A 21,010-nucleotide genomic window follows, 5' to 3' on the forward strand; every position below is an offset into this window, starting at 1 on the left:
TAAGTATCTTACAGTATCGTTGATACTTCAAAAACCATCAACCAACAAATTAGAAACAAAATATCAACACAAATAAATACTAACTGGGCTAGCAAGAACTTTCTGAGCTTCAAAGGTATAAATGAGCCACATGGTAACATTGCAGATGAGAAGGAAGGTGACAGCCTGGCGGGCAGGCTTGCTGCGCTCTTGTTCAGGCAAGTGGACACGACGGCGGGATACATCAGCGATGAACAGTAGTTGAAGTACCACCTTAAATAAATGTAACTATTATTAGAACATACATATTTTAAAAATTGATATTTTATTAACATTACGTATAATTTGGGTAACAAGTGGAATAGAATTCATATTTAATCAGTGGGACTCATTGTAAAAGAATATATACTTGGATAAATGTTTCAAATGCTGTCGTCAAATAATTGCTGTTTTCGTTTGAAAAATGTAATTGTTAGTTGATAGTGTAAACATCTACGTCTAGAATATTATATATTGCTGAATAGGAAGAATTATGGGTTACAATGGATTTTAAAATAATTATACAAACCTGGAGCACACTTAAACATCCAGTGATCATGACCAGCAAATTCGATTCCTTGACGAAAGCACCCATTGCGCCGGCGATTACGCTAAACACAGCGTAGATGAACAATCCAAATGCAGACACGCGGAGCAGAATGTCGTTCAAGTCGGACTGTTCTTCAGAGCGGAACTTCAAAGATTGTACCCTGCGGAGAGGCTCGGTATAGGATGGGGGACTTGAGCTCCATTGCATTACTCGACCACTGATTGCATGATAAGAATGAACCAAAAATGGTAAAATAAAAAAAATAAAAATATTGGGTTGTGAATTAAGAATGATTATTATAAAGATATTGTTTGGAGTGTAAAAGAAAAAAATATCACAGATTGTGAACAGAATTAGGGACGAGGGATACAAATATGTAATGGGTCGGGGAAGGATAAGAAAAGAAAAAAAACAAGAAATAAAAATTAAAACCAAATTAAAACAAAACACAAAAATTAATATTCTACAACAAAATAATATTTATGCTAATTTATGGTTAAAATATAAACTTTCATATTATTTTTATACATTATAGTTATCAAAACTGGAAGCCTTACCGTATAAATCCAATCAGGATTGCCAAAATTGAGAGAACCATCAATGCACAATGAGATACGTCAGCCAAATATATAGACAGGCGCTTCAACTCTTGATGTCTTATGAGGACGAAGAAGAGGATCAGGCAAATGAGAGACGCGACGAGAAGAAGCAGTCCACAGAAGAGCCCTTTGGATGCTCCTGCGCAGTCGACACGGTTGCCGCGCTGAGCTGCCGCGAGTGCTGCTGCCCTGCGGGAGAGAACAGCCTCCAGACGTCTTTCCAGATCTTCATCGTTGGCCACGCTGCAACCAAACGCGCGTTGGCGTCAGTCACGTGAGTACGTGACAATTCTTCTAATTTTATAATGCTACCCATGCACTAAATTTGTAGCTACGTCTATTAAGTTACGCGTGTAAGTTACATATTTTATTAAGTCAATAATAAAGAAATAACTTAATATAGCGGAATTGTAAATATTAAATGTTAAAAAAAATATATTTAATAACACTCATAATTCGTTATTGTTAACTGTAATGGTAAAATGGCACAACGAGGGATATTTTAGAATTTTCTAATTATTCATGAATGATTTTGTCCATGAATTTTTTGTCCACATAAGCAAATTTAAAGTTAAAAGTACGAGTTTGTAAATTAAAATTAAATATTTACATTTACTATCTCCCTTATTTTATATAGCTAAAGCCAGCTTATATTCACCTAGGATAGCGGCCAATATGTTTCCACATGACATAGATGACAGCAGCGCCGATAAGAGAGTACTCGATAATGAAAGGGTACAGGTAAGGCGCCGAGTCAGAAACGATAGTGCCCATAATTGGATTTCTTCCACATACGGTTGTGTTATCGATACTTCCAATCAAAGCTGCCGGGTTCAGATTATCAAAGGACTCGAAGATTTCCGAAGAGTTTGTTACTGAAAAGAAATATTTAACATTGACTTTTTCTCATAGTAGACTGAAAAAGTATAACTACGTTAAAATAAACATGGTTCTATTTACCTAAACATAAACATGCAGGGAAAAATGTGTGAAATTAAACAGATTTAGATGATATTTGAGTACATTGTTCAACTATATTTTCTAAGACAACACAAAAGTATACTGAAGACAATCTGCAAAATAAAAGTGCAACGGCGAAAAAATGAAACGTGAAGATTCAAAACGACACTCCGACAAACCTGGCAAATGTGGTGGTTCGTCTACGCGATACGTTTCGACACTATTCCCCCATTCATCTTTATCGGTAATGTACGATCCGGAAGTCGAAGTTGGCACCAGAGTTGACATAGTGCTTACAATCGGTTTAAAAGTTGAAGATAACCACTGGAATACTTCCAACATGGCTGTCTGAGTTTGAGTCACTTTTTCGGCCTCCGTGGTTAATGGTGCTATAGTGGAGGTAGTAGTGAAAGGATTATCATTGGGCCACGCAGCTTTGGACTCGCGACCGAATCCCATCCCATTATCATACCCTACAGTGCTCTTTAAAGTATCGATCAGTTTTGATTTAGGAATGAACCCGCCACCCATATTAAAGTATGGTGAAGGAGTGGTCGCTGAAAAATTAGTCGAAAATATTTAAATATTAACACATACATGCATATTGGAAAGAGTGTATACTTTCCAAAGGGACACCGTGTTAGTAATAGCATATATCAATGAATTAATTGCAAGTTATGACTTACTAGTTGTTGAAGTGGTTGTAGGGGCAGCAGTAGAGGTTGTGACTACGTTTAATATTTGTTCGACAGTTGTCTTTGCAGTAGTACTAACAGTCGAAGCAACAGTAGTTGCAGCAGTAGTTGCAGCACCAAATACTTTTCCGGAATGCCTCAATGTATGTTTTCGTATAACTTCTGAAGAAATTAAATAATAGCTTACAAAAAAATCTATAAACATTTTTCTTCTAATTCAAATTATAATAAACCCCATTGACAACTAACATAACTTATTAGTATGAAATGAACTCTGTATTTTTTAATTAACCGATTATGATTATTGAGGAGGGACATGGACTATGATTTTAGTTTATCAACCTAAGATGATGTGGAGTGAAATTTTCTTTAGGAACAAATCGGGATAACATGCTTATAGAAACCTGATTATTAACATTCACGTTTTCATGACAGTGCACTAAGGTACTAATACTATAATAAAAATTACTAATTTAGAAAACTAGTAATAATATATCTTTTTTTAAATTAACTAGTATATCAATCTTTTTAAATAAACTATAAAGAAGATTATTATTGTAATCATATATGTTGTCGTGATACTACATGATTCCTTTGTAATTGGCAACAATAAAAAAAATGGAACTGGGCACTTCTTTAATTCCTTGAGAAAAAATAAATAAATAGCATAGCATTTATTCTTACTTCCAAGTACGCCTTCTCCAGAAACTCCAAGTGGATTTTTCACATGATAGTCCGTAATTTCCTTCAAAGATTCGAGTACTAATGTTCGAATCCACACGCAGATATTAGTAGCGACTACATGCATCAAACCAAAACGAGCGATCACTTTGAAACGATGGATATTTAGCTGTAAAACGTTAATATAAATATAAATATAGAGTTGCATAATTTTAATGAAACATAGAACAACTCCAATAGAAGTAACTTACTCGTGAATTCATGAAAATGAAGTACATCTGCATAAATGTAAAGACCATCTGAAGAACAGGATTGATACCCTTCAAGATTAGGTAACATGGTGACTCTAGTGGCAATTCAAAGAACGTTCCAAACTCTAAGCCATTATAGATCATCGTACCAAGTCCGAATGCTGCAAAAAGTATTATGTTATGTACATATTTTTAAACTATAAAGCATTTTATTAACAATATTTTATTATTAATATGATAAAATTTTAGTTGATCAGTTTACTTACCAATGGCACCAATTCTAAGGAAGAAACTTCCATGGCTATGATCGTTTTGAGATGTTTTACGCCGACGTACTGGCCTTGCAACAGGCCCAGCCTCCAGTTCGACAATATCTTGTTGCTATAAAAAGGTAAAAAAAAACAATTGACAATTTTGTTTTTTTTTGTTCTGGTACATAAACATCTATGAGATCGAATAAAATACACAATTTTATTTTGAAAACAATTAATTACTAAAATGGGTACGTTTAAGTTTCCTACTAAATATACTATGATTAAATGCAGTATAGATTACATTATACTAGTAATAAATAATCATTGTAATCAAATGATTTGACCAATATATTCATTCTTAAATTTATTCCTTTGCTAATTAGTTACCTATTAGTACGCCTCGTATAGTTTTAAAATTGTAACTTATAAATTTAATCAACCGCTTATCAACAATATTTGATTCACAATCTAGTAATATTTTCCCTTATTCACTGTCGTCGCATAGACATTGATTTATATATGTATAAAACTATCAAATTAATAGTACTGAAAATTCTATCATGAATGCGAAATTAGTACATAACGAATAAATGGATGATGTGTTTATTGTTAATTATTCAAAAATATCTTTGTGACGCCACTGCATACTAGATCAAGCTGTAAATGATATTTTTGATAGAAATTAAATAATATCTTGTGTAAAGTCTACGCATTTCTATGTTATTAGACAAAACTTTAAGACAAAACTGTTTTGAGGCACATTGGCATTCATTAAATATTAATATATATAAATAATGAGCATAAACATGGGAGTGGATATATACAGAAAGGTCATTATGTAAGATAAAATTGGTAAGAATTAGGTATGTATGTGCAAACCCTCACACGAGCCTATATTGGAAAAGCAAGTACAGATAGCAGACAACAACAAAAGCACTATTGCGAATAAATGTACTACATCAGCACATCCAAAGCTCCTCGAAATGATAATATGATACACAAGTGGTCAAGCGTGATGCCTCAATGTACCTCACCTGTTCGGACGCATACAATTGCGCCATTTGAATTTGCAATTGTTGTTGACGAACTTTATCGCGCATCTTACGCGGGTACACCTCCTGTCCAAATGATATGGAAAAAACAAAAAAGTAGGCAGCGTAAACAAAAAGGGTTCATGCGGCTTGTTACGTCTTGACGAAGCTTTGATGTAACGATAGTTTATTCCGTGAATGGCTAATTAACAAAACTTGCGAGAATGTGCGTAAAATCAAATAATTGAAAAAATCATATATGTAAAATATAATGAAATTAATAATAAAACATGTATGTGGTTATCTAACACAGGACGGCACGCTTAAGCGACAAGAATGTGTAATAATGTTAAATACATATTGATGATGTGCTGCGTAATATTTTATTACGTCGCTTACCTGAAACTGACTTTGTTTCTTAGACTCTTTGGTTGGTTTTTCTTTACCAGCATCCTTTTCCTTATCCTTGTCTTTAGATTTCCCATCCTTTTTCCCGTCTTTCTTGCCATCTTTAGTTTCTTTTCCATCTTTCCCTTCTTTTACTTCTTTATCTTTGGTTTTCTTCTCCTTTTCCTTCTTAGGCTTCTTCTCTTTCGGTGGAGGCTTCGGTTTCGGAGGGCTTCCACTGCAGCATGCACTCTCTAAAGAAATATTTATATATATTAACATGAAATTTAAAACTACATCAGTATATTTGTAATATATTAAAAAGTTTATAATTAAAATGTGTGAATTTTATACTGACCTTGAAGTAAGAAGCAAAAGACGTATAATAAAAACAATATGCTCATGCCATATAGGTAGGTGAAGAAGCCCTCGTAGTAGTATAGAGGTAAATTGTGGGTGATGACGTCACTTATGACGTAAGCAATGCATACCACTACTAAAAGCTTCGCGTAGATGAAGCTTGATATGATGAACAGCGAAGTTCTGAAAAATAAAACAATAAAATTATAGTACAATTTATTGAACGATGAGTTGTCATTCGCTATATGCAAATGAATACAAGAATAGACATAAAAGGCAATTTGCGGCATTGATGTTATAAGTGACCTATCGTCTAACTTTATTTAAAATGCTACCCCTTAAACATTTGTTTACTACACATGTTTTATAATGAACTTACGGACTATCTGGAAATGCGACCATTTCTCGTACGCATCTAAATTAGAGCTCGTTCTTAGACTCCAGTAAAGCAATCATATTCATCAATAAGTAAACTTGCAGTCACTCAGAATTGCTTAATTACTAGGAATGCGATTTATAGTTAGTCATTTTCAAGACGATATTTCATTTGAACATCCTATTCGAAAGACATAGAACTGGAGACCTAAATTATAATTGGTATGATTTTTTCTGTAGATATTATCTAAAATCAAACTAATAGCATAAATTCATAAGTCTGGAAGTATGTATAGTAGAACCTCTCTCGTTTCAGCGCGCGCATATAGACATGCAAATACAGCTACTGGCGCGCTTGTAAAATGAAATTACCACATTAGCTTCCGAATAGTCCCATTATAAAATTTATATAATATTTGTCCTTCTTATTAAGTGAACAGTTTGTGACTTGTGACAATACTTTTGAATATGACCGGTAACTATACAATGGTTACTCTGTAAAAATTAATTTGTTACTATAATGTAAGTACATATTATAATATAAATAGTTATTGATTTACATTCTTAAATAAATCTTAAATAAAATACATTCTTATTCTTAGAAACACTAAATATGTTACTGTTGAACCTTTTGTGGTCTCTTTCAAGTCATTTCTTTAATTGTAAAGAAATAGTAAGTAGATACATATTTATCTCCTTATTTCACATATATCCTGTACATGGTAGGATATACATATGGTACAACCTTTATCTTCACACACATTATCTGCTTAAACCAATTTCATTATTCATCGAATACTCGTAAAGTCATATAAGTTCCGGAGAGTCTTAATTTCACCACAATATGGGTCTATAATATCCGCAGTTTAACTTTCTGCTGTTAGTTTCCTATGGTTTTAATTCCGCAGTACATTGTAAGCATTTTTTTCCTACAGTGACCTATATTAATCGATAGGTAAGTATAGTTTAGTAGTATCATTATAGGGACACAAATAGGTAATATTAGGGTATGGTATTATTCGTATTGGGTTTTAGTAGCCTCATTATCAATTATGTACTATGTCAGTTCGACATCAAGCGGTCCGCGGTGGAAACCATCATAGTTAACTCTAGTGATGTCGCAACAATGGAATTAACTGACCCGACTTCATGCTCATTTTATCATCCTCCACTGCTGTCCCGCCAGCGTATACTGTAAGCGCAGCGGGTCCACATACCATTATTACCCATTAAAAAAATGTAACAATGACAAACGAGAAAATATAAGATTATTAATCTAAACATTATTCTAATATCAAATTGATACTATTTTAAATGAATTGGCTTAATATTCTAATCATACTTTTTGGATGGCTTGGGTTGTACACATTTCAGCTCCATTTCTTTGTTCGCGGTATTATGCTTTTCAGCGATTGCAATGTCGCTACCCTGTTGACGGTGTTGCCCCACTGGCAGGGTCGCCATGTTGTCCACTGCTTCCAGGTCTACCGTGGCCACCTTCACTTCAGCCTCAGTGGGCTGGTGCTTGTCCTTCCCCATCACTATCACTTCACGTTACACGCGAGGGACAACGAAATCTACACAACCATAGTGAGTGCTTCAGGGTTAAGGACAAAGGTGAGGGTAGGGCAACGGATTACAAGGAGCTCTTTCAAGGCAAAAGCTCCGGAAGTATGGAGGTGCGGCACTAGATCGTGCCTCCGGCTTGAGTGCGCCGAGAGTTGCGCAGTAATGGATGCTGCGCGACTTAGTACTCCCGAAATAGGGGCGGCACCGACCCTCCCGAGTGCACCCTATTTTGTTTTAATTGCACTCATAATAGCAAGAGGGTCGTAATTTTTGTACGGGCACCATTCATCGGGAGGACGAAGGGTGGAACAGGTTTTGACCGTCACTGTTGTCAATATGAAATGTTAAATAAAAACATTTTGGTAAATCTTTTCGGTAAACATTCTGTATAATAACTACATATTTGTCTTCTGATATCCGAAATGTATTTTCAATAACTTAATAACAATTACACCGATGTTATGCACAAATGCCAGTAATAAAGTTATTTGTAAAAGATTATAGTATTTTGACAACCCTATACCAATTGGCGACAAGCGGTCGATAGAGGCGCGTCTTTCCCGGAGAGCTTTTGGGAGGCTGCGCGAGCGACCCACTGACCCGGCCCCAACACCCCGGCCTCACCCAACTCAAATATATGGCAATCGCGGATATAAAGGTATATACGCACCCCGGTCCCAACCATAATAATGCACATGCATATGCCCGAAAGAAAGAAAGACAAAGAAAACCCTGTATGGCGTAATCTTCTAATAAATATATCCTATAGCATGTGACATGTGTTGCGCATGCCCGGCTTCCTTAAAGATGGCAGTCCGTCTTAGCACTAAGGGCGATGAACTCTTAGATAGTAATTATTTTACTTACTATTAATTTAAATATACAGTAGTTCTAGCCCACAGGGAATTAATTATGCATACAAAATTATTAATATTTAAACTGTTCAGGGAACTGTTCTGAGTATGAAGAAAATATTTTATTATATTTTCTGAATTAATAATGTAGAAGATATTCTAAAATTGAAGAAAGCAGAAAGTAAAACTATATTACACAGATATACACTCTATGTATACGAGTATGAATTATAATGACATTATTTGGTAATGAAAAACAGCTTATATAATTAATGAAGTTGTGTGTATCAATTAGTATGTAAATAGTGATTAATTGGTATGAGCATGAACAATACATTTTCTATATACATTTAATATTAATTTTAGTTTCTTTCACTTAATAACTTATACGAACACTTTTTAATATTATATATAGAGTTGCTAAAATTAAAATCTCATAAATCTGACTGAACTAACATTCCCTGATATATTGCGAGACTTTTATTACATGACCTCGTTTAATGTTTATTGTTTTTAATGTTTCATGATTTATTGATTATATTTAGCAGCCATCAGTTCGATGCCAGTAGTATATATATATATATATAGTTTCGATATGAATTCGTCATATATTAATAGATTTTTAAATCGTGTAGTGATAATTAAGTAAAAATTGTAAGAAGACATAGACTTGAAATGAAGACTTTCATAGAGTTTTGATAGAATACTGTGAACATTAATATTGTAATTGTTTTCGTAATACAATTTCAACAGTTCATTTTGCTACTTGATGGATTTCTATTATTTCGAACTAATTTCCAATCAATACAATTAGCATGTGTGGACCACAAATATTCTATGCCCATATTGCAATTAAAATTGCATATGATATTATAATATTACTGAGTCTAAACCCATATTGCAATTTTAATTGTATTAGAATAACGGACGGAATTTGATCGCCATTAGAGAAGGTCTTAACGGTAGTCAAATTTCCACACCGAATGTTTGTGGTCTCACACATGCTAATTGTAGCCAAATTTAACAAAATAATAGAAATCCATCAAGTAATGAAATGGACTTCCGCAAAATAACACCTAATTCGATTAAATATAGTTAGTTCATTATTAATTTACCAATATGAATAAGTAGGGCGGTGAGATCTGTGCTCACGAACGACCATGTCTCACCTGCTTAGGATCTTCAACTTTCATAATTCCATCAAAAAAATTTTTTCCTCATATAGATTATCTTATTGTTATTGATATTATTATTATCTTCTATATAACGTTGAATGTTAAATTTTATATAGTTGTAAGTTCACACAAGATAATTTTTGATGTTGGTGTACAACATCAAAAACTATCTTTTACATTCTAACATTACTGTTTTATATGATAAAGATGATCATCTTTGTAGATGTGAATAAAGTACAACTAATGATGGATGAATTGTAACCACATAGATACCAAGTAGGTATTACTTAGTCATCCTTAAATTCATTATTATCTCCCTGAGGTATAAGTGTGCCACTTAACTGTACGCAAATAATTGATGTGACAATATAATTAGTAGTCGCATGTTACACTAGCAACGTTAAAATCGTCACACATATTCTAAGCCGAGCTATTGCATAACATTATCCATATTTATCACAGTACTAAACACATTTGCAATATCGACCGACCGAGTTTTTGCACTTTGTTCTAATAACACTACTAATGTACATAATTTATGTTAGATACATGTAATGTATCTAACATAAAACTATTACAAATTATTATATTATTAATTCGTCGACTTCAAAACCATTACAATCAGTCTAAAAAACAAAGTCTTTTATCTATTTTAATGCTGTTGGCTATAGTTGTCCTTTAGAACTTTAATGAATGAAAATGGGAACTACATAGTGCCCTCCAAACTCACGGAATGACTTATGGGCTGAAGGCTAACTCCTGCGTGATGAAAATGACTTTTGCCTGAGGACATCACTGGGAATTCAAAGCTCGACTCAAGCTCATGGTTATTGCGATTCCCATTGGAATATATGCTAACTTTATATGAAAAGTGGTGATGAAAAAAGTTTTTTCACATCGAGCGGGATATTATTGAAAAGCGAGTTATAAATCCCTGAATTACATTTCAAACCCTTTTCGTTATATATAGGTAAATTAAATTTTAAATCTTAGATATATATTTTCTTCTTTAGTCGTACACTTTTGACAGAGTTATCGTGGTTTTCATGATGGTATATCTTCGTTGTCCTCCTTGATGACAGAACTCCTCGCAATTTGCCTCCATCTGGTACGGATTTTAACTATACATTACATTGTATAATAGTCTGTGGTGTACCTGTTTTTATAAGGTCAGTCCATGGCATTGGTGATCGTCTCCCAGAACGTTTGCCCTTAACTGAACCTTCGATAATTAGCATAGATATTAAAGTATAAATTACCTGGTGAATATATATTTTTATAAGCAACAACTATGTAGTAAAACATGAATAGCAAGTTATTATCCAAGTATTAATATAATATTGTCTAGCCTGATGTTTTGTAATGTTCTAAAGAGTCTTAGAGTGAGAATAATCAGTTTGTGTTTATTTAATTTGGAAATAAATAAATTATTATTATATATTTCTGTAAACGCTATACGTAAAATTTATGATTATATTAAGAAAGAATAATGAAGAATTCTATTTATCAGGCCATAGACACCTACGTGTAATAAAAAAATATTTCATAAAGGATATCACGTAGGTGTCAAAAACTTACGCTACCATAACTTTAATCCATTGACTTATTTAGGAAGGTCTAGCCTTAAACAGACAGCAACAGCAATAGTATGACGTCAATATTCAAGGAGGAACATAATTAAAAGGAAGGACAATGAAACTATTAGTTACTAGCCCACATAACCATTCTCAGAGTGGTAGTAGTACTAGCAAAATTAAATAGCAATATTCTGAATTAGACATAAAAATATGCTAAGAGGGCGAACAGAACGGAACAGTTACTAGGACATGTAGCCAGAAAGCCAGCATCGTTTTGTAAGAAAAAAGATGATATAGTTAAAGTGGCACTGTATCATTAACTTACGAAATTTTATTTCGAGCTAAGCTATTATTGTACTTTGATTATAGAAGGAAGGTACTAACAAGGAATAACCATGTTAGTTCGATATTCCCGGGTGCCCCATGGAAAACATATCATGGTCAAGTCCTAGCGAATTCGCCACGATGGCCTAACTGACGTAACTTCTCGCTCATTAAATGTTATAAACAAATGAAAGTTTATATCATTAGACTTAGATATCTATGTAAATGTTTGATAAACAAATCACACATATACTTAATGAATTTTGGTTCTTTTTAATTATGCATTTAATTAAGCATAAGTCCTTTCTTCTTTTTATGAGATACTCCACAAGCTCCTCAACTTCAAAAACGTTGCAGAGAGTCAATAGAGGGAATAAAAGATTATATTTGTGCGAAATATAAAATTCCTATATTCGACAATTGATGATACATTGCTTATAACGGTGATGTTTATGCATGCCATATTTTCTCGCAACCATCAACAAATTGTTTTAAATAGCCATGAGAGCCTAAGAAACTTATTGTACATAAGTTGGATACATAATTAGCTAATAATTACAATGCCTGAGACATAATTGCGTTAACAATGACATAGTCCATCGAGACTTAAATTTATCAATGACATAATGTTTGTTGAACGCCGTCGCCTTGCATACAATGAACAACTACATAAAGATATAGACATCACTTGACTCTATAGAGGTTAGTTTTAGCAAGCCATAAATGGATTTGCGAATTGAGTATCATTGCATACCGTAATTTATTGCGTACTTCATTGTAATGATTGTTTCATTTACATAGCTTTTATAACCATCAACTATTTAAAGGTTTATTATTAAAGTCAAAATACTTGCAAATGTATTTGATAAACAACTATAATAAAATTTTATACACCTAGTTTGCTTGGTTAGAAGCCCTGACCTCAATGTCAAGGTTGAAGTGCTATACAAGCAAGATGAATAAGATTGCAGTGGCACAGCACCTGACCAAAACAAGTCACTTACAATGTCATTTACAAATACCATACATAATTTTTACTTTTATTGAATCTTTTGTTATTAAATTAAAACTTTGTGGTAATGATTTGTTGTCATATATTTATTTATATCTAAATTCCGTGCTTTTAAGCCTACAAATTAAAACGCCGTTTTTTTTTTTTTTTCAGATAAGCCGATGAATCGTGGAGGAAGTGGGAGCTCTTTTTTTCGAGGTGGGGGTGTTCAGAGCGCTGTAACTCTTTAGGCGAATCGTGGAAGTGGGAGCTCTTTTTTTCGAGGTGGGGGTAGTTTAAAAAACAGGCCGTCACATAGGAAGACCCCTTAAAGGTTTATTATTAAAGTCAGTGTTATTTAAAAAAAAAATTTGTATTAGAAGTAAAAAGTTGTGCTCGAAACTTTTTATTGGTCAAGAACCTAGGGACTTTATAACCCCATTTTACAAAAAAATAAGATCCTGAGTAAGGATCTGTAGTAAGTAGGAGATTCACAGTACCCATCCATAGAACCCCTTAGACAGACGGCTCTCTACTAGAGATTTTTCCCATGTAAAAAAAAACTCCTAGCTATATCTACTTACCTATATTGTAAACGTATTCTACACAAAGGTATTTATGTCTTTTATGTAGATATATTAACAGTATACTTCCATCATCAAGGGACCCGCCACAGTCGATCCCACAACGGACGAACAGCTACTGACCGCACTAATGTACGTGGCATACTCCAATACGTTTGGCTTTGAACCTTATAATAAAGACTACAAAGTTTATTTCTGGATTCCAGTACGACATCACACGTGTCTTTATTTAGACATACCATATAGGTATGGCCATTTAATCGATTGTCCATCCATGCGACGTGGAAGTGCTTTGATTACAGCTTCCTCCCCTTTATTTATTTTTAAATTGTTTATTGGAGCTTTTTGTGTGGCTCAGACGTGACGGCGACATTCTACGCTTCGTTGATCTGGAGCCCGACAATGATTTATGTTTATACTGTCTAGCCGCCTAACCTAACCTAACCAGCTACTTCTCTTAAACGATTTGGGTTAAAAAAAAAACACTATACGTTGTACTCTAGGTTTCCTTTTACTATTTTTTATGCTTTCGAGATAAAAATTGCGTTGCACAAGTTAAACATCCCTTATGCAATTCTAAATTTTTCTTCTTACAGCAATAATACTTTGACAATACCAGATATTGATTCGATCAATCAATGCATGCCATGTGACGCGAACAATGTCACCGACAAAAGCTAGTACGTAATAAATCTTTAAACTCTACATATGTCTAACCTGTTGTTTTCATAGCGATAATTTATTACGGATCTGAGCTACATAAATTATTCATTGGCGTACTCTTGAGTCGTACATTTATTCATACCGGCTATGACCACCTTAGATCCGTTCTTGTTTTCTTTATCTCGCAGATTTGTAAATAAATATCATTCTGCATAGTTTTCTTATTACCCACCAATATTTAATTTAAGAGTACATGCAAAATGTAAACAGCGCCTAGGTATCGAACGGCCTTTTTCATTCGGATCGAATTATCTTTACATAGTGTAAAGCGTGGTCGCCACCGCTGTCTCTTCGATTATATATTTGGATTATATATTAAAAATTCAAGGGAAAGGTTTATATTAGGTTGAAATTCAAAGATTTGAAATGCACCTGTGCGGAATGTTTTATCACGGCTGAGTTTATTTAATGAAGTGATAAAACAATGTAATTATAAAATGAGACATAAATAAATTTATTATTTATGTGAATTTTACTTGTCAAGTTGGTGACCAAGTTGATGACCCAGTATTTTATTTTATCGTTAAATTAAATAGAAATATTTTAACCATTGTCAGCTAGAAAGTTATTAAAATGTAAATCGAAACTTACCCTTCTGATGCGATCACTTTCTGATTGCTAATGAATTATGTAAACTGCATTGATTGTAATAGATGCCTACCTACTAGAAAACGTTCTGAGGTCTCACATACATAGTAAATACAAAAAAAATCTACCTACCTATAGGTAGGTAGCTACATATAGGTAGGTAGATTTTTTACTCTTTTTATTCCTATAGCGTCTATACTACCTGTGTGATTGATTAAGAAGATTATACCAACTTATATATTACCATAATGCTGCGATTTGATACAGTACTGAGACTTAAGTAGATTTAGCTGCAGTTTTAATGCCTTTAATGTCTATTCATGTACAATTTAATCGAGCCAATGAAATTAATAACTTACTTGGCATTTTTAGGAGTGGTTTCAGGTTGGCAGCATGCGCGGTATCGCAACACTGCCTCTGTGGGTGTGAGGGCATCCGTCTCGTCGGCCGGCGCTTCGCACTCGTCCGTCACGAGTGGCGCCCGCGCCGGCGACGTGTGGGAACCGTACCCGTCGGAGTTCAGCTGGAAAACATCATCGGTTAACAGGCTTATTACATTCATCAAATATTAGAGAGCATCGTGGTGTTGTTATTTAATATCTGGACGACAATGACAAACTTTGTGTATCAATGGTATTTTTGGCTGACTCTCCGGTGAAGTAATTCATATCAATCACAAAATCAATCCGAGAAATGGTGGTAGGCTTCTCAGCTGCCAAGTTTGATTCAAATATACCCAGCAAATTGTGGTGCAAAGCATGTCGTTTGAGGTTCACAGAACAGCTTCGGCAGTTGATAATGGCTCCGATTACTCCTTCTAGGATGTTATCCTACAACAGTCAACTCTGTTGAGTTGACTGTTGTTGAAATAGCATTTACATTAAGTAAAAATTTTTAAAACTTCTTTCATAACATTCTCATGTTCTAATTTTTTTTTAATATTACTTTGTAGTTTAGTGCGTATCATACGTTCTAATTGTAATCCTATATTTTAGATTATATTAAGCCACATGCAAATACCATGTATATATGCAAGTTCATTGATATAAATAGTGTCTACGATCCTAATACTTTTAATAGAGGGGAGGGAATTGTTAGTAATGGGGTCTAGTCACCCCATTGCTAGCAATGTACCATAATAGGTTGACCTCCATACGGAAACCATCGTAGTTAATTCCTGGTTATTAAATCACGATGGGCAAACTGACCTGACCTCATGTTCCACTGGTACTCCGCCAGCGTAAACCGTTAGCGCAGGCGGGTGCACCAATCCATTACCATTCTTATAAAAATATTTTTAATAATTAACAATTTATATATATATCCTACTGGATGTTTTTTTTTTTTGCTTTGCCCGCGTGAATCACTTTAATAATGTATTGCTTTTGCTGTGAACTATACATATTTAAATTGTCGATGTACAACCATCTGAAAATAATATATTTGTGTATTGATATTCCTGAGAAAAAGCATAAAACCCTAGCAGTATGTAGGTGTATTATGCCCGTGGTGTTATTCCTATCAGAGACAGTTTGTTTCCCATCGCCTATGAATACAGTACCTACATCTTATAATAATAATATATGAATACCTACTAGCTCATAACAATACCAACACTGCTCGTGTGTATTTAAGTCAAAATTTTATTTTAGTAATGTAGTATCTTTGTAATGTCTTCCAATATTTATCAAATTCTTTCAAATTCAAATTCTTTATTTATGAAGTACAGGTAACAAAGGTTTTAGAAATTGATAGAAGTTTCATTGTCTTCTGCAATTACGCGTACAATGTTCGTCATTCAGAAATCTCATTAGAATCTGTCCTGCTGTTATGACATATTTGTCTGAGGAACAAACAAACAACTACAAACTTTCACATTTATTATAGTAACAAGATACTAAATTAATTCAGTAGTAACAATTTGTGTAGTAAAATGTCGTGTTTTGACTGCTATGTGGATATTATGATTTATCACAAGCATTCTGTGTACAAACAACTCGGAACAATGTTTAGTTATTTCAATATTTCCAGTTATGCGACGATGGATACAAACAATAGGTCCACTTACCATACAGAAGCAGTCAAACAAGACAGGAAGGACAAACAGAGAAATCAACAAGTTGATAAGTCGTGCAAGGAAACTTTGTGCTCAAGGAGTCGCTTTCTAACAGTTAATGTATAATGAAAACTGTAGTTAACTTCAATGCCGGTACACGCACCCACTTGACACAATTACCTTGTCATATTCACGAATGTTTACTTTGTTCTCAAATTTATTGAATTTAGCTTGTTTAATACCGTGACAAAGTTGTTGCTTTTCAATGTAGAATTGGCATATAAAAATATTATGTAATTGATTAAGTACTTAATAGGTATAACGTTTAAGTTGAAGTAACGTGTAGATTATGTCTAGAGTTTAGTCTGTTCATTACATTCTAATGAAATTATAATTCCATATATGTATATACAATAGACTAGGGTCTATGTTCAAACTAAGCAAAGTTTGTATTAAGCAATTTATACTTAAGTACCTAAATTTTTTCCTAATATATATGTAAAGTAAAAAATTCAATTTTATAGGAATAAAAATCTTTGCATAGTAAGGAGATTGATTACAGATGTAACTATTTTAGATGCATTTTTTGGTTTAGATTTTTTGTGACTTTTGTTGTTATTGTATTGGATGAAAGTAGAAAAGTGGAAAAGCGGGATGTCTCTAACTCCCATCATTGTATTATTGCAATCTAATTGAAAGAAATAAACTTATGAATTTCGTTATATTCATAGATAAGTTATAAATTATTTGCTGTCATCCAACATAGAATTAATGAACAGTTACTCAGTTGAGAACGGCATAAAATGTTTACTTTAAATTTCTCGTAATTCCAATTGTACATCAATTAATCACGGCTTCAGAAGTTAAGTTCAGGAGATGAGAAGATGATGGTGAGGCTCACTTTGACGATGGTGCCGACCTGGGTGTCCTGTGCGAGCGTGTCAAACACGCGCTCCCTGGGTTGCTCACGGGCGTCTATAGCAGCGCCGGCGCCCTCTACTGGCGCCCCTAGCAGCCGCTCCTTCATCTCGTGGATGTAGGGGCAACGCTGCATCGCGATGTAGAACTCGCGGACGCGCACCTGGTGGAAAATAGATAGATAGTTAGATAGAATATGCTTTATTTGCATTATACAATTATAGTAAAATTGTGTATTTCATTACAAAATAATAATAAAATAAATCTTTACTAATGATTACATAAAGCTCAGGGTATATTTCTTTGAAGTAGTTACGACTTATAATTTGTATTTTTTAAATACATAGTTTATAAGATGTTTACTAACATAAAATGGATACATATCCGAAATAAATAAATAAATTGGTCTTGAATAATGGATAGGTAAAGGGAGTCATGATTACAAGATAAAAATAATTAAATTAAATCTATACCTTTCAATATTAGAAAGCTGAAGAATTTGTATGTTTTGTTGTAAAAGCTAATCTCAGGATGTATGAATTAAAATTAGAAAATTATTTTACTATTGTTCAACTAATGTATCAAGTCAGCTATACGAGTACATACGCCCAATATGCGATGCAAACGATATTGCGCGTGTCAGCAACCTTAAACAACATCTATAGAATTTTTAATTTATATTTCATTTCATATTTTTGGTGCTACAGTTTCACCGTTATTTATGCATGCAACGGTACTACTTTAAATAAAAGAATATCATACAGACCGATATAGAATTATAAAATATCAATAATGTATTAACTTTCCTAAACACACAAAGGAGTACGTAAAATTCAGATGATTTGTAGTAATAATAATAATAATAATAATCATCTTTATTTGTCTCAAACAGAAACTTTTTACACAATACAACTATTGGACTGTTTATTCATAAATCTTGCATTTTGATAGTAGATTTGTCGAGAAATTAGTCTAAGATGCTGCACTTTGTTTAATTAGTTTACGAACTAATTTAATTAACCTCAATTCAGTCTTAATACAAATCGATCGTATATGGTGACCACAACGACATCAAGTTGACCTAATTTTCCATTAACTTGAGACAGTTTTTTGTTTTCAACTGACCTAATAATGTTAGAAATAGAAATAGAAATAGAAATAATCTTTATTCAAATAAACTCATTACAAGCACTTTTGAATAGTCATATTTTGATTCTACTCATTCGGAATGCAGATTCATCACAAGAAGAATGAGCAAGAAACTTGTGTGTTGCTCTTTTTAATAGATGTTTTTTTTTATATAAATAATTACAGTATAACAAGTAAGAGGCATGCGATAATAGTCGCTACGACTCTTTATTAATGTAATCAGATAATATTGTCAGTGCTATAGATTTAAAGTTTTTCTATAAAAACATTATTATCGTTAACGAATTCTTCAATTTTATAGTAAGCTTTTTTGCAAACGAACTGTTTTATTTGACATTTAAATCTTTTTTCTGGCAGATTTATAACAGACTCTGGTATTTTATTGTAAAACCTTACGCAATTGCCATAAAACGAATTACTAACTTTAGCCAAACGACATTTAGGTAAAATCAGTTGTTGTTGTTGCGTAAGCTTTTGTCTATATTCTTCCTGGCATAGATGATATTTTCATAAATGTATTGAGAAGCAACGGTGAGGATATTTGATTTCTTAAAGCACTCTCGCAATGACTCCCTGGAACCCATACCATAAATGGAGCGAATGGCCCTCTTTTGTAAAGTTACGTGATTTAGTATTATATTTTTTACGAATTGTGTTTATTTAAATTTTTAATTAATATGATTTTTTCAATCCATCGGATTCGCTTGACTGTATACGTCTTTTATATATATAATTTGAGATTTTTTATAGCATAGGCATATTAAGTTAGTTGTCTACCTGATTACCCCAGGTGTAATCAGTTGCCATCGGGTTGTTGCGGTTTCGGAGCAACCGTAAGGAAATACAGGTGAGTTGCAAACCTTTAAAGGAGGAATAATCTTTTCTGGATGATTCCAATATCACCTAAGTTTTTTATTATAATAATCATTTTTAACAAAAGAATTATTCATGCTCTAGGCATATATACCTGCCTACTTAAATATGTCAATTCTAAATCCAAATCCAGAAAATGTACCTAACAAAAGTTTCAAAAAGGTCTAATGAAGATATATGGAAAAGGGACCGAGAAAAAGTAAACTTTGGAGTTGTTACAATTCTTGAAAATTCAGTGATACCAGTACTTTTCATTATCAGTTAAGTAAAACTCTTATAATATGAATTGAATTTATTTAAATAAAAAAGATGGAATTATACCAATATTATGCATTAATACGGTATACAGTTTGTGGCTGCATAAAACTACCTAATTAATCAGCATTGGGGGACCATTTTGCGTGTGGAATAGTTCTCATTGACCCAAATAGGATGGCATTTTGTATAATTTAAATTATACGTAGCTAAAATAGTTATGTAGCGGGTATACTTTTGTGTTTAAACAATGTTACTGCAATAACCTCATTGTTTCACAACGTAATTTAATTTATTGTTTGATAATAGTAGTAGATTCTATTATGGTTCTGTCTCATTAAAAAAGAAATTGTGATTATTTAAGTGTAACGAGTTAAAATAAAAAAGGTGTATAAAGAGGCTTAGGTTGTACCGGAAATTACCTGTATAATGTATTTGCAGCACTACCACTACATTTTTACAAACATCGTCAAGAATTTTTTAAATCTTAGACTTTAAATTACCTAATGTTTGTTTATTCATATCCATACATCTATTGCAGGTACCTACTATAAACTAAATTATTGTGTAAAGTAGATTGCTATGTCACAAAAGTTTGATTGATAATTCGTATAAACTTACCTACCTTATCACAAGAGAAATAAGTTACCCTCAAGGGAGGAATTATAAAATGATATCGAACTCTTGCATAAACACCAGTGTCAGTAGCGTTTACTATCAAACAATTTTTTTATTACTAATGCATTGTATATCGATCATCACAACAAATCAAGAATAAAAACTATTAATAGCTATATATCTATCCTCTTTCACTTAATTCGAAACTGACTCTGTAAAGTGGTATTCAATGTAAAATATAACAAAAGTGCATCTAGCGAATACACGTTGCAAATGCAGCAAAATATACTGAAAAAGATTATTTGGTAGATTTGTGTAGTTCGTGAAGGTACTAATTTGGAAGAGCGTTACCAAACACGCACTATGAGAACCGGTTTGCAGACCTTTCGCTTTTTAGTTCGTTTGATAAAAAACATCAGCCTTGCTAAAAAAATAAGAACTTATTTTTGTGGCAAAATATTGACTAGCCTAAAATAACGAACGAACTAAAAGAACAAATTCAAGAGAGCTACGAACTAAATTGAGCGAAATCAGTCGCAAACTATTTCATAGTGTCAACATAATTAACGGTAAATGATAACAGCTTGATCAGTTC

General features: G+C 33.1%; 1 protein-coding gene across 9 annotated transcripts in view; it reads right to left on the minus strand.

Moving 5' to 3' along the window:
• Nucleotides 1-21,010, minus strand: part of LOC131853392 (proton channel OtopLc-like) — a 51,117-nt gene that overhangs the window by 2,680 nt on the left and 27,427 nt on the right. For 3 of the 9 annotated variants that reach the window (XM_059204260.1, XM_059204261.1, XM_059204268.1), the window contains exons 2-15: nucleotides 17,504-17,683; nucleotides 14,906-15,069; nucleotides 5,785-5,969; nucleotides 5,439-5,680; nucleotides 5,043-5,126; nucleotides 4,021-4,135; nucleotides 3,755-3,915; nucleotides 3,507-3,672; nucleotides 2,814-2,984; nucleotides 2,307-2,684; nucleotides 1,826-2,042; nucleotides 1,126-1,410; nucleotides 548-785; nucleotides 85-252 (exon numbers count right to left, since the gene is read on the minus strand). In XM_059204260.1, coding sequence (XP_059060243.1) covers nucleotides 85-252; nucleotides 548-785; nucleotides 1,126-1,410; nucleotides 1,826-2,042; nucleotides 2,307-2,684; nucleotides 2,814-2,984; nucleotides 3,507-3,672; nucleotides 3,755-3,915; nucleotides 4,021-4,135; nucleotides 5,043-5,126; nucleotides 5,439-5,680; nucleotides 5,785-5,969; nucleotides 14,906-15,069; nucleotides 17,504-17,656 — 2,727 coding nt within the window. In that variant the 5' untranslated portion in view covers nucleotides 17,657-17,683. Of the gene's footprint in view, nucleotides 1-84; nucleotides 253-547; nucleotides 786-1,125; nucleotides 1,411-1,825; nucleotides 2,043-2,306; nucleotides 2,685-2,813; nucleotides 2,985-3,506; nucleotides 3,673-3,754; nucleotides 3,916-4,020; nucleotides 4,136-5,042; nucleotides 5,127-5,438; nucleotides 5,681-5,784; nucleotides 5,970-7,503; nucleotides 7,839-14,905; nucleotides 15,070-17,503; nucleotides 17,684-21,010 lie in introns of those variants that run through there. The other 6 variants (XM_059204262.1, XM_059204263.1, XM_059204264.1 and 3 more) reach the window with 6 other exon arrangements.

The sequence above is a fragment of the Achroia grisella genome, unplaced genomic scaffold (genome assembly GCF_030625045.1).
Source record: "Achroia grisella isolate CSIRO2021 unplaced genomic scaffold, CSIRO_AGI_Agris_v1 utg900, whole genome shotgun sequence".
Classification (NCBI taxonomy): domain Eukaryota; kingdom Metazoa; phylum Arthropoda; class Insecta; order Lepidoptera; family Pyralidae; genus Achroia; species Achroia grisella.